The sequence below is a fragment of the Artibeus jamaicensis genome, unplaced genomic scaffold (assembly GCF_021234435.1).
Source record: "Artibeus jamaicensis isolate MK-2021 breed Jamaican fruit bat unplaced genomic scaffold, CSHL_Jam_final contig_1028, whole genome shotgun sequence".
Lineage (NCBI taxonomy): Eukaryota > Metazoa > Chordata > Mammalia > Chiroptera > Phyllostomidae > Artibeus > Artibeus jamaicensis.
The window spans coordinates 7,521,225-7,538,190 of NW_026521201.1; the positions used below are offsets into that span (position 1 = coordinate 7,521,225).

Below are 16,966 nucleotides of genomic sequence, written 5' to 3' on the forward strand. Positions count from 1 at the left end.
CACAGAAATAGCAGGGATTGTAAGAAATTACTATGAAGAACTGTATGCCAAGAAATTTGAAAACCTAGGGGAAATGGACACATTTCTAGAAAAATACAATCTTCCAAAACTCAGTGAAAAAGAAGCAGAAAATCTAAATACACCAATAACAGCAAAAGAAATTGAAGCAGTAATAAAAAAACTCCCATCACACAAAAGCCCTGGACCAGATGGTTTCACAGGAGAATTCTACAAAGCATTTAAGGAAGAGCTAACCCCTATTCTCCACAGACTATTCCAAAAAATCCAGAAGGATGGAAAACTCCCAAATTCTTTTTATGAAACCAGCATCATCTTATTCCAAAACCAGATAGAGACAGAACAAAGAAAGAAAACTTCAGGCCAATATCGCTGATGAACATAGATGCTAAAATCCTCAACAAAATATTGGCAAATCGCATCCAACAATATATCAAAAAGATCATACACCATGATCAAGTGGGATTCATCCCAGGGATGCAAGGATGGTTCAATATTCGCAAATCAGTAAATGTAATACATCACATAAACAAAAGCAAAGACAAAAATCACATGATCATATCAATAGATGCGGAAAAAGCTTTCAATAAGGTACAACACCCATTTATGATAAAAACACTCAGCAAAGTGGGAATACAGGGAGCATTTCTCAAAATAATAAAGGCCATATATAAGAGACCTACAGCCAATATCATACTCAATGAGCAAAAACTAAAAGCTTTTCCACTAAGATCAGGAACAAGACAAGGATGTCCACTTTCACCACTTCTATTCAGTATAGTATTGGAAGTTTTAGCCACAGTGATCATGCAACAAAAGGAAATAAAAGGCATCCAAATAGGAAAGGAGGAAGCAAAACTGTCACTGTTTGCAGATGACATGATAGTGTACATGGAAAATCCTATAGACTCTACCCAAAAACTGCTCAAACTAATTAATGAGTTTGGCAAAACAGCTGGTTACAAAGTCAATATCCAGAAATCAAAGGCATTTTTGTATACCAACAGTGAATCAGCAGAAGCAGAAATAAAGAAAAAAATCCCATTTGATATAGCAAAAAGAAAAATAAAATATCTGGGAATAAACCTAACTAAGGAGGTAGAAAACCTGTATGCAGAAAACTACACAGCCCTGAAGAACAAAATCAAGGAAGACACAAACAAATGGAAACATATACCTTGTTCATGGATTGGAAGAATTAACATCATCAAAATGTCCATACTACCCAAAGCAATATACAGATTCAATGCAATACCTATTAAAGTACCAATGGCATATTTCACAGACATAGAACAAACACTTCAAAAATTTATATGGAACCATAAACGAGCCCGAATAGCAGCTGCTCTTTTGAGAAAGAAGAACAAAGTAGGGGGGATCACAATACCTGATATCAAACTGTATTACAAGGCCACTGTAATCAAAACAGCCTGGTACTGGCATAAAAACAGGCACATAGACCAATGGAACAGAACAGAGAGCCCAGAAATCAACCCAACTCTCTACAGTCAATTAATATTCGACAAAGGGGGCAGTAACATAAAATGGAGTAAAGATAGCCTCTTCAACAAATGGTGTTGGGAGAACTGGACAGCTATATGCAAAAAAAATGAAACTTGAGCACAGACTTACACCATACACCAAAATAAATTCAAGGTGGATAAAAGACTTAAATGTAAGTCGTGACATCATTAAAGTCCTAGAGGAGAACATTGGCAAGAAAATCTCAGATATTTCCCGCAGCAACTTTTTTACTGCTATGTCCCCTAGAGCAAGGAATGTAAAGGAAAGAATAAACAAATGGGATCTCACCAAAATAAAAAGCTTCTGCATGGCTAAAGAAAACAGTATTAAATTAGCAAGACAACCAACTGTATGGGAAAACATATTTGCCAATGATACCTCAGACAAAGGTTTAATCTCCAAAATATACAAAGAACTTACATGACTCTACTCTAAGAAGACACCCAACCCAATTAAAAAATGGGAAAAGGACTTGAACGAACACTTCTGCAAGGAGGACATACAGAACATTCAGAGACACATGAAGAGATGCTCAATACCGTTAGCTATCAGAGAGATGCAAATCAAAACCACAATGAGATACCACTTTACACCAGTCAGGATGGCTATCATAAACAAAGCAACAAATAACAAATGTTGGAGAGGTTGTGGGGAAAAGGGGTCCTTAGTTCACTGTTGGTGGGATTGCAGACTGGTACAACCATTATGGAAAACAGTATGGAATTTTCTCAGAAAAATAAAAATCGACCTGCCTTTTGACCCAGCAATTCCACTGCTGGGATTATATCCTAAGAATCCTAAAACATCAATATCAAAGAACCTATGCACCACAATGTTCATAGCAGCACAATTTACAATAGCCAAGAGTTGGAAGCAACCTAGGTGCCCATCAGTAAATGAATGAATCAAAAAATTGTGGTACATATACACAATGGAATTCTATGCAGCAGAGAGAAAGAAGGAGCTACTACCTTTTGCAACAACATGGATGGAACTGGAAAGCATTATGCTGAGTGAAATAGGCCAGGTGCTGGAAGACAAATACCATATGATCTCACCTTTAACAGGAAGCTAAACAACAAAACAAACAAGCAAGCAGAAAAAAAAAAAGACACTGAAATAGAGAACAAGGGGATAGTGACCAGAGGGGAGAAGGAAGGGAAGTTAAGGGGAAAAAGGGGGAGGGATTTGGAGGAACAAATAGGAAGGACACAGGGACGAGAACTAAGGGGGGTGGAAATGGGAGGGAGGTGGGGAGCAAGGGGCAGGGGAGGCTGGGATGGGAAAAATAGACAAAAAACTGTACTTGAAAAATAACTAAATAAAATTAATTAAAAATAATTAAAATTCAAAAGTTTAAAGACAAAGCGAGAATCTTAAAAGCAGCAAGAGAAAAGCAGTTAGTTATCTACGAAGGGGCTCCCATAAGACTGTCAGCTAATTTCTCAATAGAAACTTTGCGAGCCAGGAAAAATTGGCAAGAAATATTCAAAGTCATGAAAAGCAGGGACCTACAGCCAAGATTATTCTACCCAGCAAAGCTGTCATTTAGAATTGAAGGCCTGATAAAGAGCTTCCCAGACAAGAAAAAGCTAAAGGAGCTCATCATCACCAAACCAGTATCACATGAAATGTTAAAGGGTTTTCTTTAAGGAGAAGAAGAAAAAAATTAAAATATGGACAATAAAATGGCAATAAATACATATGTTTCAACAAATGGATCTAAAAATAATAAATAAACAAGCAAAACAGAAACAGACTCATAGACACAGAGAATATTTTGACAGCTCCCAGATGGGAAGGTAGTTGGGAGAAAGATTAAAAAGGTGAAGGGATTAAGAAGTACAAATTGGTTGTTATAGCATAGTCATGGGGATGTAAAGTACAGCCTTGAGAATATAGTTAATAATATACTAATAGTTATACATGGTGTCAAATGGGTACTAGATTTATTGGGATGGTTACTTAGTAAGTTATATAATGTCTAATCACTAGGGTGTTCACCTGAAACTAATATAATATTGTATGTCAACTGTAGTTGAAAAACAAAAGTGATTTAAATTAAAAAAGGAAGAAAATAGTTTCTCATTAGGGTAAGTTAAGAATTAATAAGAGGGTTTACTTTTAGCATAATGAGGCCTCTCTGCAGATGCTTAAATGGTTGAAGTCTCCTATCACTGGGCATTTTGTTTCTGCCAATTTTTCTTTTTTCCAGAAAGCCTTATCCTCATTCCTTGCCTGTGCTGGAGATCTGTAGTAAAACCTCCACGACAGTATCTCCCTTTTACTCTTCTCTTTTCCTCCTCACCCACGCATGGATGATATTTTGTTCTTGCTCTTATGGATGTCTACACTCATGACAAACAGCACTGTCTTGCCATCTTTGACTCTGGATCTGCTTCTTTTGAATAAACTGCAAAATTCTTCATTCATTGCCATTTTCTAATTCTTCATGATATCTGAAAGAGCATCTTTAGCTCTTCATATTAGGACCAGAATTCTACTTTGTTAATTAGTCATACCAGTCAACTGACATAGAAGGATTTCAGCCCCAAAATGTGGTTCTTGACCCTTTTTCAATTTGTTACTGAACATAAGCACTATTTTTTAAAAACTCAACTATTGTTCTCCTTAACACCTATCATAAATCAATAATACTTTGCATAGGGATCTCATGAAGTTGGCTTTACCATATCTTTTATTATGGAACAATGTTCTATGTGGTGTTATTCTCTAATTATTTCATTTGTATAAGTCTATTTGTGTATGGTCAGTTCCCTTAATTAGATTACAAACTTCTGTTTAGGGCATTCTCAGAACATTATAAGGTTAAGTCTTATATTTGTCTAGGTTATATAGGTAGTAATAGATGATTTCTGACCAATGCCTCTTCATTCTACAAGTTAGCTTTAGGACCAACACATTTATTATTTCTCTAGTGAGAAATAATATTATTTGTTAGCACTGGGGCTGTCCCTTACAGAATCCACTGGTGTAAGTCAGTGACCCATTATGGGTTCATATGCTTTACCAGTAGAGTCTGAATTTGGAAGACAGGTGGTTTCCAGTGTATCCTGGTCTCTATCTACTCAGATACACTGGAAACCCCTATAGTTTGCTTTAAATAGCTCAATTGGTTGTCTTATGGAAACTCAGTAATCATCTGAACCAAATGAAATGGAATGTGGCTTAGACTGGTTTCTCCAAATGACACCTCAGGCAGATGAACCCCTTAGTAAGTTCTCAGAAAGGTGCTCTGCTAGTTATTGTCCTCAGCTGCCACTCCAATTCAGTATAAGATTGGCAGAGGAGAAAGTGTTAATGTTCCTCTAGGATTCTAACTCCCCTCCCGCTAATGCCCCCAACAATCACACTGAGAGGTGAGGCCATTATTGCCATGGACAGTGGCCAAATGCTGCAACTGGAAGTAGAGCAATAGGGAGGCCCTAGCCCTGGAAGCAAAGCTTTTAGATAAAATGATGGAAATTCTGCTCTTGGCATCAGTTGTTTGGCTGAACACATGTGAAAATGCCCCCAGTCCCTGTATCAGGATGGAGGGACCTAGAAAGGAGTCAGGAACACTCGGGAACATATCCCAAGACAAAAATCAGGGGATTTTGGCTCTCCTGACCCAAAATCTTGGCTCTCCTGCCCCTCACCTATCACAAGACAGCTCCTCTGACACTTTTTATTGTTAAGTCAACATTTTCAATTCTTTGGGTCTGTTCACCATCAAACTCCAAGAGGGAGTGTGGAGCTACTGAGGCAGTAAGGGGAACATGAGTGGCTGTGTCTGACAAGGAAAACTGCACACTTCATCCCATGGTCTCTGGATTCTTCATCAATCAATTCATGTATTTTTGCCTTATCTCTTCTGCTAGGTAATAAACAGTTTGAACACAGGACTATGACTTAATTACCCACTGGGTTCCTAATGAAGCTCAGCATATGTTCATTATTTAACTGTTTTTATGAAGTATGCCAAATCCCATAGGGTTAAATCCTAAGGAAAATAAGATCTGTACCTACCAGGGGTCGAAGGTCAGGATGTGAGAGAATGTAGCCATTGTTAGTATTCAAAAAGGCATATCCATGTACTCCAAGCTACAAAGACAGGGGTGGAGGGAAGTCAGAGTTGTTGTTTGTGTTGGAGAACTGCAGCTGAGGAGGTGTTGGGGCTGCAGGATGGTTAAAGATGGCAGTGCACAGCAGTGAGATTTTCAGATAGGAAATAACTGAGCCAGTGCTGCACTTCCAGCCATTCATTTTGAATTTCTTTCCTAATTCTACTGTTCATAGCAGCCATAATCATGTATATCATTACCTGGCCTCTTTCCCACCATATGTTTTAGGTGCTTTGATGATAATCTCATTTGTTTCCAAAACAGAACTATAAGGCCTGGAGGAGTAGATTGAGAAACTGAGGCACCAGAAAGTGAAAGCACTTGCCCAAGGCCACAGAGCAAGTCAGATCTGGTGGTAACAAAGGGCCCCAAGTGTTCAAGCCACTGCTGCCAAGTTCAATGCCTGCATTTCTCTGGGGGTTGGGGCCCCATTACAGCTCTAGACTTGGCTGTGCTGTCTGCATAGAGGTTCCTGAGCCTGGTGGGGCAGCTCCTGGGGAGCCTGTGAGCACCACTCAGGGACCTGACCCAGGCTCACCTTGTACCGGGGTGCCAGCTTCATCAGCTCTCTCAGGGAAATGTCAGAGCCCACTACACCTAGAAGAATGCCGTGAGACCGCTGGAAAGACAAAAAAGGGTCAGGGGGAGATCTGGCCTCCCTGAACACAGGTCCAGGCTGGACCTCAGCCTTGCTAGAGCCTGGGAGAGGAAGCCCCTTAGGTCATATGTGGCCCTTCCTCTGCAGTTAGATTTTAGGCTGAGCTTGCTGAAACAAAATCAAGAACCTAGCAGGGAGGCCCCAGGAGTAATCTCAACTGCTGGGAAGGTTAATATCCAATATTAATATTTAAGTTGTATTCAAATGAAATACAAAGTTGAATGAAATATTCACCTTCATAGCAGAAGCTGAAGGATCAGAATCCCAGGATCCCTCATCTATGATCTGGAACAAACATTTCCTGACTAGATAGAGATGGAAGGCGCTAGAAATTCCCTTACCAGATGCCTTTACCAACAAGTTACAGCCTTCCCAAACTGGGAGGTTAAGTGTGTGTGGTTTTGCAGAAGGCTGGCAGGCGACCCCATTAGTCCTATATCCCCAAGACAGTGGTCCCCAAGCTGGCTGAGCAGAATCACTGGGGAGTTTTGGAAAGTCCAGACCAAACCCCAGCTCTCATTCTCCACCCACTCCCAACCAAGAGATTCTGACATAGCTAGTTGGGCACAGAGCCTTGAATCTGCATTTACAGCTCTCCTAATGCGGCTCTGATACCCAGCCGAGCCAAGAACCATTGGTCTAAAAATGCCAGTGGGGTCCCCAAGTTCTAGTCCTTGTTGCAGCTTCTCGAGAGTGGCCACTCACTGTTTCATTCTTCTTGCTGAAGACTGGCATGGACACTGTAGTGAGGAGCATCAGGCTCTGTGCATGTGAGGTAAAGAGCTGCCAGGAAGGAAAGAACAAGGGACAGAGGGCTCAGAGTCCACAGTGCAGAGGACCCACAGTCACCAACATCAACTACTGTGTCACTTTCCAACAGGAGGAGGCAATCTAAAATGAGGTTTCCTTTTTCTGTAAAGGGAGAGCTGGCAGAAAGGCTGGAGGGGAGAGGCCAGGGAGACAAACCAGGCCAATGACACTTAGCAAGGAAAGTTCTGAGCCAGGGCAAGTCTCCGAATCCCAGAGCCCACAGCCCTGCTCCCAAGCATGCTCACTAAGCCCTCTTGTCTTGGATGAGCACGGACCCATGGAATAGTCCCATCCTGGGCATGCCCAGAAAAAAGAGGTGAGCATAGCAAGAGCTCTTCTAAAAATATCTGCCTTAGACCCAAGATTGGCACAAACTATAGCCCAGACTAGGTAAGAGGGAAAGGGACATTGATGCAGAGCCACTGGCAAACACAAGCACATGGAGAGGGGCCACAGTGTGAGAGCTGGCCATGATGTGGTTGTAGTAGCTTCCAGTCACCATCACCCCCTTCACACACACACACACACACACACACACACACACACACACACACACACACACAATGAGCCCACAGCCTCCTCCCCACTCAGAACGCCTGAGCCACATCATTCCCAGCCTCTAAGATGGCCTTCCTCCTTACTCCTCATCTCACTGTGCTGGCTCCTCCGGTCCCCTTGGCAGAGGCTCCACATATGTTCCCGCTTTACCATGAAGATAGATCCTGAGAATTAGTGTGTGCAGTGTGTCTGACAGGTCTGACTTTTCTTAGTTAACTAAAGGACTTTGCCCAGCCATGGAGGTCTACAGTAGACCTCAGAGAATGAAGAACTTTGAACTATCAGGTACCCTCCCCCTTCCTCATCAGATTTTTCAATTTAGAGTTTAGAGGTAAAGTTTTCTAAAAGTGAATAGCTTCTGTTAACTAGTTTCACTACCCACTTGGAGCAAGAGATCCATAGGGATGGCCAAAGGGACAGCAGGAAAGGGTCTGATCCCTGGTGACCAGGGAGCTCCTTATCGGCTCTGGGCCAGCTGTTGCTCTTACATGAGGGAAAACCACACTTTTATCTAAGTAACTACTCCCAGGTCTCTCTTAATCCCAATATGATGCATCATCTTTGTGTAAATCATTGCTGCCTACAGGCAGGGGTGGGAGGGGGTCACTTGATGAAGCTATAATCTTCAATTACTGGTCAGATTCCTTTTTTTAAAAAAAGTAATGGGGCAGGGAAGAGGATAATGAAGGAGGTGAGAACAATGGGAAGAAGGGTGAACAAGTTTGGAACAGAGGGGTTCTGTCCACAAAGGGCCACCCTGGACAGGTCAACTCACAGGGTGTCTGGGCCTTCAGGGCAGCACTCAGGTGGTAGGTCTGCTGGTGGGGGACAGTGCTCACCCCCTTCACATTTCCCAAGGATGTGATTGCTTTCCCCATTCCTCACCCAAGAAGTCACCTCTTATAACCTGGGGCCCTTAACTCTGGAGTGGGGTCAGGGTCTCACCTTGCTGTCCATGTAGGCTTCAGTCCAGATGATGTCGTGGTCATGGTTGATGACCATGGGGCGGCTGAGAACGTGGAGGTACTTCATCACATTCTCCTGAGTGTCAGCCAGTGTGGAGATCTGAGTGTAGTAGCCTGGAGGAGGGGATAGGCCATGTGAGTTGTAGAATGCTGGATGCTCCACATGAAACCCCTTTGCAGGGCCCGCACTCTCTCCATCTTGTGGCTGGGGTACTGGGAACTGCTTTCTCCAAGGTTGTTCCTTTTCTGGGGGGGGGCAGCCATGGACCAGTGATGCTGATGGGGATCCAAAGGCTCAGACTCTGCCTCAACTTGAGAGAACTGTGAGGGCCCTTCCAGCTCCAGAGCTGCCACAGAAGCTGCAGAGCCCCAAATGCAAGGGCCTTTGGGTCAGTCTCCCCCTCTCGCAATGCTGCTCTCCTTCCCTTCTTATAAGGGGATCCCCTTTTGCATGCAACTCTGTCCCAGGGTCTGTTTTCAGGGATAGGCTGTGAGGTGCTCTGCCACCTACCTTTGTTGTTGCATGCAATCCACTTCATGCGGTCTGCAAAAGTGACTTCTCTCCCAATAAGGTAAGTGAAAACTCGAACCTGTTCCACAAGACACGGACAGACTCAGCAGCCATAATTCCTGGCAGTGAGTAATGTTAACACAATTTATGTGAGTCCTTGATGTCTGTCAAGTGCTTTGCCCACTTTAGCTCCTCCATTCTCACTCCTTTGGATCAGAAAGGTCCCTGGGGCCCAGGCCATACTGGGACTGGCCAGGGCAGTTTTCCTGTCTCACCATAATACTCAGGTCTCTCCCCCTGAGACCTCTTGCATGAGTCCTCTGTACCTAGAGTCACCACAATTTTGGAACACCAATCTGGGACAGTTGAATTTACTACTGGGTTAGTGGGTAGACAATTTGAACTCGGCAGGCCTGCCTTTTGCTCCCCATGCTCTGACCCCTTCACCGCCCCCCACCCCCCCGCCTGCTACCAGGAGAGTAACCTTGCAGTCCGGCCAGTTGTATTCCTCAAACACGGCCTCATAGTCCTCTACAGCCCCGTCCGAGATCAGCATGATGGCCTGGTTGCAGAGGCTTCCTTGCCTGGCCTCTTGGAACTGTGCAGGGGAGGGGTGGCTCCATGACTACAGGCTAGAAGCTGCCTTCCCCACACCTCCAGGTGGTCCCCCACCCCTCCATTCTCCCTTGGCTTCCTCAAGGGCAGTACCTGCTTCAGGATCTGGAAGGCTTCCCTCAGGGCTTGGTCCACGACCCCTACCCCTTTAACCATCAGGTCATCTACCAGCTGTTTGAAATGCTATTGTAGGTAAGAAACCAGAGTCATGTCAATGGATCCAGTTGGCCAGGGACTTGATTTCAGAGGCTATTTGGAGCTAGTTTCCCAGAAGGATATTATGGTTGGACTCCCACATCAGATGCTCTCAAATGCCCCCAAGATAAACTGAGAGTGTGAGTGGCTGGGCACAAATCTATCCCTGCTACTGGAAGGAAGTGCCAGTGTGGATCCAACCAGAGTGAGGAGGGCAGCCCAGACCAGTGCCCAGGCTCCCAGGTCCCCAGCAGTCTCAGCATCCAAGCTCTTCCTCCAATGGTATGGAGATGGCCAGGGTCTCCAACTTAAAGCTGGAATTCAGAGGAAGCCACACCTAAATTCCCCAGACACAGAGGGAAGGATCTCTCCCTTGGCAAGGACTTGGAAAGTCCTTGGAAAGGGACTCAACAGAGTGGATTTGAATTTCTCCTCCTTCTGAGGAAGCTCCTCATGAAAATTGCCATAGTGAAAAGGCCCAGTGGGAAGCAAAGGGGAAAACTGAGTGCTGGCTAGTCCACAGAATAACAAACCAGTCCTGGAGAAGCAACATTTTCCCAGATGGGAGGTATCTCTTTACCTACTATTCACTGTGATAGGCAGGCAGCGTAATCATGGGGGCAATTTCCTGAGTGTATTTGTGTGGGTAACTGCAGATGGGCTTTGCCCCTTTCCAAGTGCCATGGGAGTGAGGGAAAGGAGCTGTCATGCACCCAGGAGCTGGGTGCATATAGGAGAAAATAGATGACTCCTACCATTCTAAGCTGAATAGGGACTCCAAAGCATTAGGCACTCACCTGATGTGGAAACTCACCTCACGGTTGTCTCGATGGGCCTGAACAAGAATCCCTTTGAAACAAGGTTCGACGTAATGGATGTAGTCATTGTACTGCAGTTGCAGAGGGCAGAGGGGAGGGGGAAACAGACAGGGTCCATTTAGAAAGTCAGGGCCCAGTGATGAAGCTCAGACAACTCACCAGGGGGTCAGGGCTGGGGTCACCCAGGCATCTGTGTATATTATCTTGTGGAACCCTATGTTACAGGCAATTTTTCTAAATACAGAGGTGAGAGTGCAGAGAATAGCAGGGCCTTCGCTCTAAAAATTCTCCCTCAAGTTCCGGTCTTGGTTCATTTTCTCAGGTGGCTGAGTCATGCCTCTCTCCTAGGGCACACAGAGAACTGCAGGTTACTGAGAGAATTCCACTGGTCTCTGCTGCCAAGACCAGACCAAATGCCTTCCATGGGACTCCCAGAGCCCTCCAAGTGCAGACCCCTCCCCAGTGCCTGGGTGCAGGGATTAGAAACTGTGCTACTTTTTCTCTTTTCTGTGTATTTATGAAGAGGGTCCTTTAGGTATTGACAGGCTCTGAGGGAGGTACATCTCTACTCTTGTGTGGGGGTGAGACCTGTTCCTGTAGCAGTGCTGTCTCTGCTACAGATCAGGAACAGGGATGGGTTAGCAGCAGAGATGGGGTACATGGGGTCCAGGAGTGATGTGGGTGGTTAAGTGATGCAGGCCTCAGGGAGAAGCTCAGGGATGAGGGGGCCATTCCCTTCTCCCCAGGGTGGCCATTTTAAAGTTAGACCATTTTGCTTCGATATTTCTTTATGAGGTAAATAAATCCCACTAAAGATAATAATTTCAGCCATGACACAGGCTAGTGGAGGAAAGTCTTAAATCAGATAGCCTTCAAAATGGTACCCCAGGTGGCTGTCAGCTCTGCCTCTGTGGAGGACTATGCTGTCTCTTCATGCCCCTCCTCTCTCATTGCATTTGAAAGCATTCTCCTAACTTGTCCCATTTTCCTCCTGCTCTCTCCCCCAAAATTTACCTGTATGGGGGCAGGCAGAACTAGGAAGAGTTGCTGTGGAAGCAAGACCAGGATTTGTTGGTCCTGTCTAGGTGTCCTACTACTTTCTCCTTTCTCCTGATGTGTCTGGATTTGGAATAAAGGGAGTGGGAAAACTGAGATTGATGCAAAGCAGGAGCCCAGGGATCACTTGTCCTACAGCAGAATGCAGAGGCTGTTCAGAGATGGGCACTGGTCAAGAAGAGCACATGGATGGGATAAATCAGGCTCAAGGCCAGTGCTTCTTAATCTTTGTTACATCCCAGATTTATCTGAATTAATGAACTCTATGGACCCAGAAAAATGAACATACATATAATTTCAGAAACTCTACGGACCTCTTGCAGTCCACCCCTCGTCTGACCCTAGAGTAGGAGCCCAAGCTACAGAGGAATTATTCTACAGCATGAAGCATTGTGTGTTTGTAGGTACCCATCATTCCAGTGCAGGCAGCAGAAGTTTTTTAAAAACAAGGGAGAGCTATTCAAGAGTAGAAAGGCACATTTACCGCAATGATATTAACAAAGTCATTCTCTCCCAGTGTGTCCAAGATGGTGGAGATAGTGTGCTTGGCAATTGTCATCCGCAGCCCCTTCATGCTGCCACTTGTGTCCAGCACAATCACTATGTCCTTGGGAGAAGTGGCAGCTTGAATGTACCTTTAGCAGAAAGAAAGGGGCAGGTCAATTATGGGAAGATTAGAGCCAGAGCAACCACCCAACCTAGTCTCATTATTTCTATTTGTATTTAGTTTAGGTAGGTGCCTCATTGATGCTGGGTTATATCATGTTCCATAACTACTTAGCATAGTTCCAAAATCATTTGGGAACAACGGCTGGTCATGTGCTCATCTAATGGGCCTGTCAGGTGAGAGAAAAGTCAAGTTCTGCTGGTAACCTTATCCTCCATGTTTTGAACCAGCCAGGATCCTGGAAGGGTAGGCAGCAGAAAGGGAGACAAGTGGGTTCCATCCTCAGATTCTGTTACAAATCTGCCTGAGGAGGGGTGTGGAAGGAGAGGAGAGCCTGGCAGAGGGTGGATTTGGAGACAGCCCAGTGTCCTGGAGGAGCTGAGGGGCAGGAAAGACAAATGTGATTGGTTGGGCAGCAAGGACAGCCATGACAAGAAGGAAGACAGCTTCTTCCTGCTCTTGTGTTGGGTTAAGGTTCTACACACCTGAGACCCTTGGACTGGGGGGCAGAGACTGGAGGAGAATGACACAAGACTCAAGGTGTATGAGATGAATGCCAGCACCAGAGACCTCTCCCTAGGAGCTCTTACCAGCCACGGTTCCGGCAGTCGAAGGTGATGACTCCATTCTCATCAGGCGTCCATTTGATGCCTGGGGAAACAAAGACTAATTCTTTCACTGCCTCAGTGAGTCTGGTCCAGAGCCCCTGGAATGCCATGACCCCCAGGGAAGGCCAGCCATGGACCTGCGCAGCAGGGTCTAGAGCACCCTGTAAAGGGAGGGAACAGGCAAGGGGGAGGCTGGCTTGATGGAGGGGTACTCACCACCCGCACTCCTCAGATTCAGAGTTGGGGTTACTTTCACAGTAGGACTCCTATATGCTGTGTGCAAGACTCATTTATGAACTAAACTTCACATTCAGTTGTGGAGGGGGAAGCTTCAGGAAGGCATAACTTTTAACATCCCTTACCATCTGGCAAAAGCATAGACAGAGTATTGAGAGACCCAGGTGCTCTGACTCCTAGCCCACCTGACTCCAGTCAGGTTGTCTGTTAGTGCTCACAGTCCCTCTTGTTAGCTGGCTGGGAGAAATGATGGGGCCACAAGACTATAAATTCCTTATAGTACATGCACACCTTGTTTTATTGCCCCTGCTTTATGGCATTTCAAAGGTGCTGCATTATTTACAAACTGAAGGCAAGGCCCTTCATCAGCCTACATATTAGGACTTGCTCTATTGAGAAACTCATTGCGGTGGTCTGGAACTGAACCTGCAATATCTCCAAGGTCTGCCTATACCTGGCACTGTGTCTGACATAGCACTGAAAAGACTTGATTGTTAAATATTTATCATATGAATGAAACAACAAATACATGAGTATAAAAGATCTTACCTTGACCCACTAGCAGACTGCTTGGGCAGATTTTGTTCTATTCATCTAATTAAACATTGGGATAAATGTGCACAAAGCACAGGTAACACTGACATGCTCCATGATAGCATCCCTATTTAAAAATAGTGATTGGGAAGAGTGGATTCACAATAAGATATTAAAAATAATAGGTGCAATTATATTATTCTGTGTTTGGGCTAGAAAAATAAAACAAAACAAAACTGTGGACATATCATGAATGTCTAGAAGCTCTAAGGAATCTTTTTATTCCACAGCAATTAGACTTCAGATGAGATATACACCTTGAGGCATTGCTGGTCTGTCAAAGGGAGGAGAAGTTTGCAAGAATCAGATCATACTACCAAAACCAAACAACTGGAGGCAGAGTTCCAAAAGGGAGGGGCAGGGGCCAGAAGAATGAGGAGGCACAGGCTGGCAGGGGAAACAGGACAGAGCCATGGGCAGAGCTGTGTCCAGGAAGCCTGAGTAGCATGGCTCTGCCATCAACCTGCAGCTGCTAGTGAGCAATAGAGTTTCTTAAGGACACATTCCCATGGCAGCATGATTGTGGGGAATTTGACCCTTTAACAATAACAAGAAACAGAAAGTAAGTCTGAGGTTCTGGGCTCTGAACCAGAACCTTGAAAGAGGGCTTTGGTGGTTCTGGTTGGGGGTACCCTCGACTCCAACAAGAAATAGAAGTGACCCTCTTGAAGGGGAGCTTTTCCAAGTCAGACCTGTAGGGTTCCCACAGATTATAAGCAGCATGGCCTCACAAACAGAGATTATCAATATGCTGGAAACAGGCCCCTATGAGTGAGAGGCAGCAGCAGCAAGAACCACCACATGTAGCCACATGTAGCTATCCTTCTATGGATTACAGGTGTTGGAACTACCAAATACAAAATGTAGGATAGCTATGTTGGAGAAATCACAAGAAAAAATACACAACAAGAAATTATTAGAAACAAGGAAACAGCCTTTTAAATACGCAATTTTTGTAAATGAAGAAAAGGTTAAACAAATAAATGCATAGTGGATTATTCACAGGTAAAGAAAAAAATTCAATCAACAAAACAAACAAGCAAGCAAAATACAACCAGAGACATTGAAATAAAGAGCAAACTGACAGTAACCAGAGGGGAGGGAAGGGAGATGACAGGGGAAAGATGGGGAAGGGTCATCAAGGAACATGTGTAAAGGACACATGGACAAAGCCAAAGGGGGCAGGATTGAGGGTGGGAGGTGGGGGTAGGTGGGGCTGGGGAGTGTGGTGGTGGGAAAATAGAGACAACTGTACTTGAACAACAACAAAATGATTTTAAGAAAAAAATTAGGCATTTGAAGGATTTGTCCAGAATCCTGTAGAAGCTAAAATAAGGTTTAATAAATTTCTTACTGGAGACATAGAAAGAGAAAAGGGAGAGCACAAGGAAACACCATGGTTACAAAAACAGTGAGAGCAAATGTTCTGGAACTGATAAAAATATGAACCCGCAGATCCAGGAAGCACAGTATATCCAACAGGATTAATAAAAAGATACCCACTTGCACACACATAATGGTGAAGCTGCAGAACTCCAAAGGGAAATAAATAAATAAAGACCTTAAAAGCAGCCAGAAAAGCTAGAACATTTTCTTTCACAGGAAAAGCAGTTGAACTAATAGCAGATTTTCTCAATATCAGTGGAAGCCAGAAAGCAGTAGAACAAAGTTTTAAGGTCTTGAGAGAAACTAATTGTTAATTTAGAAATGCATATCCAGCAGAACTGTCACTCCAGAATGAGGGTAGAAGACTGCAGTGTTGTTTTCTGAATTCTTCTTGGGGTGTCCGTTCCCCTGAGACGTTATTTACTGTAACCTGTTTCTCAGGGGTGTGTCACCAAATGGAGGCTTAGTCAGTCACTTGTCTCCAACAAAAAAGAAATAGGATTTGGCCTTTTCTGCTTAAATAGGATGACAATAGGAAATCATCTGTGTAGCTTGCAAAAATAAAAAAGAATACATTCAAAATTTTGAAAAAAGATGAGGATAATATAAAACATGTGTGGATAACACAAGCTGAAGCAGCTTAACACTAAGGGGACTACTACAAAGGAACCTCTGGAGATTTGCCTCAAGGAGGAGCAGGACCTTGGAAAGACAGCTGGTGGTGCTTGAAGGGGTTGTGGGCCAACAAAATGGTAACCAACAGTTAATACCAAACAAGCAATGTTTACATCAAATAACAGTCACAGTATCTAATTTGTAGGGATAAAAAGGGAAAATATTAGATGACAGTAGGATGGAAATCTGTGTGGAAGGAGATGCAAGTGGAAGACCGCTAAGTTCTTTTTTGATTTAAAAAAAGGGGGTAAAAATATTACCTAATTGTAATATCTTGTTAAATATTCCTGATGAGGGGTAATTACTAAAAGAATAAAAACAGAAGAATAAGTTCTAAATTGAGAGAAAGAAAAAGAGATAAATAACAGGAGATTTATCAAAAAAGGTTAATCATTAAAAAAGGTAAATAAGAAAAAGGAAACAAAAATAGAGTGACAAATACAAATTATAAAAATTAAAATAATCATGTTTAAATATAGCAATACAATAAATATAAATGTGCTGAACTTGACAACTAGTAAAAAGGATTGTAAGTTTGGATGAAAATCTAAAAGCTATAGGCTATTTTAAAAAGATATGACTAAAACAAAATGACATAGAAGTTTGGAAGTAAAATAATGAGAAAAATATATATCAGGATAATCAAGAGCATCTTGGTATTTCTTTGAATAACAGTGAAAACAGACTTAAAATACAAAGTGTTATAAGGGCTATCAAGGGTCAAGCAGATATAAAATCAGCAAAGATATAGAAAATTTAAACAGTGTAATTAACAAGCTTATCTTGAAACATATGCAGTTTTTCATTCCACAAGTAGAGCACACATATTCTTCTCAAATTCACATGGAATATTTATAAAACTTAATGACGTACTAGGCTACTAAACTAAATCTTAACTAATTTCATGTAATCAGTACCACATACGCCATATTCTCTGTCTACAAAGC

The 16,966-nt window shown here is 43.4% G+C and overlaps 1 protein-coding gene across 8 annotated transcripts in view; it reads right to left on the reverse strand.

Annotated features, from left to right (window-relative positions):
* The window catches only part of CACNA2D4 (calcium voltage-gated channel auxiliary subunit alpha2delta 4), a 125,207-nt gene that overhangs the window by 92,478 nt on the left and 15,763 nt on the right, over positions 1-16,966 (reverse strand). For 7 of the 8 annotated variants that reach the window (XR_008391096.1, XM_053662718.1, XM_053662719.1 and 4 more), the window contains exons 7-17: positions 13,110-13,185; positions 12,337-12,487; positions 11,811-11,915; positions 10,793-10,867; positions 9,877-9,966; positions 9,653-9,766; positions 9,169-9,247; positions 8,638-8,771; positions 7,030-7,107; positions 6,205-6,285; positions 5,572-5,646 (exon numbers count right to left, since the gene is read on the reverse strand). Coding sequence is in view for 7 of the 8 variants with exons in the window: in XM_053662718.1 (XP_053518693.1) it covers positions 5,572-5,646; positions 6,205-6,285; positions 7,030-7,107; positions 8,638-8,771; positions 9,169-9,247; positions 9,653-9,766; positions 9,877-9,966; positions 10,793-10,867; positions 11,811-11,915; positions 12,337-12,487; positions 13,110-13,185 (1,058 nt within the window). In the remaining variant the exon portion in view is untranslated. The remainder of the gene's footprint in view (positions 1-5,571; positions 5,647-6,204; positions 6,286-7,029; positions 7,108-8,637; positions 8,772-9,168; positions 9,248-9,652; positions 9,767-9,876; positions 9,967-10,792; positions 10,868-11,810; positions 11,916-12,336; positions 12,488-13,109; positions 13,186-16,966) is intronic. The other variant, XM_053662715.1, reaches the window with a different exon arrangement.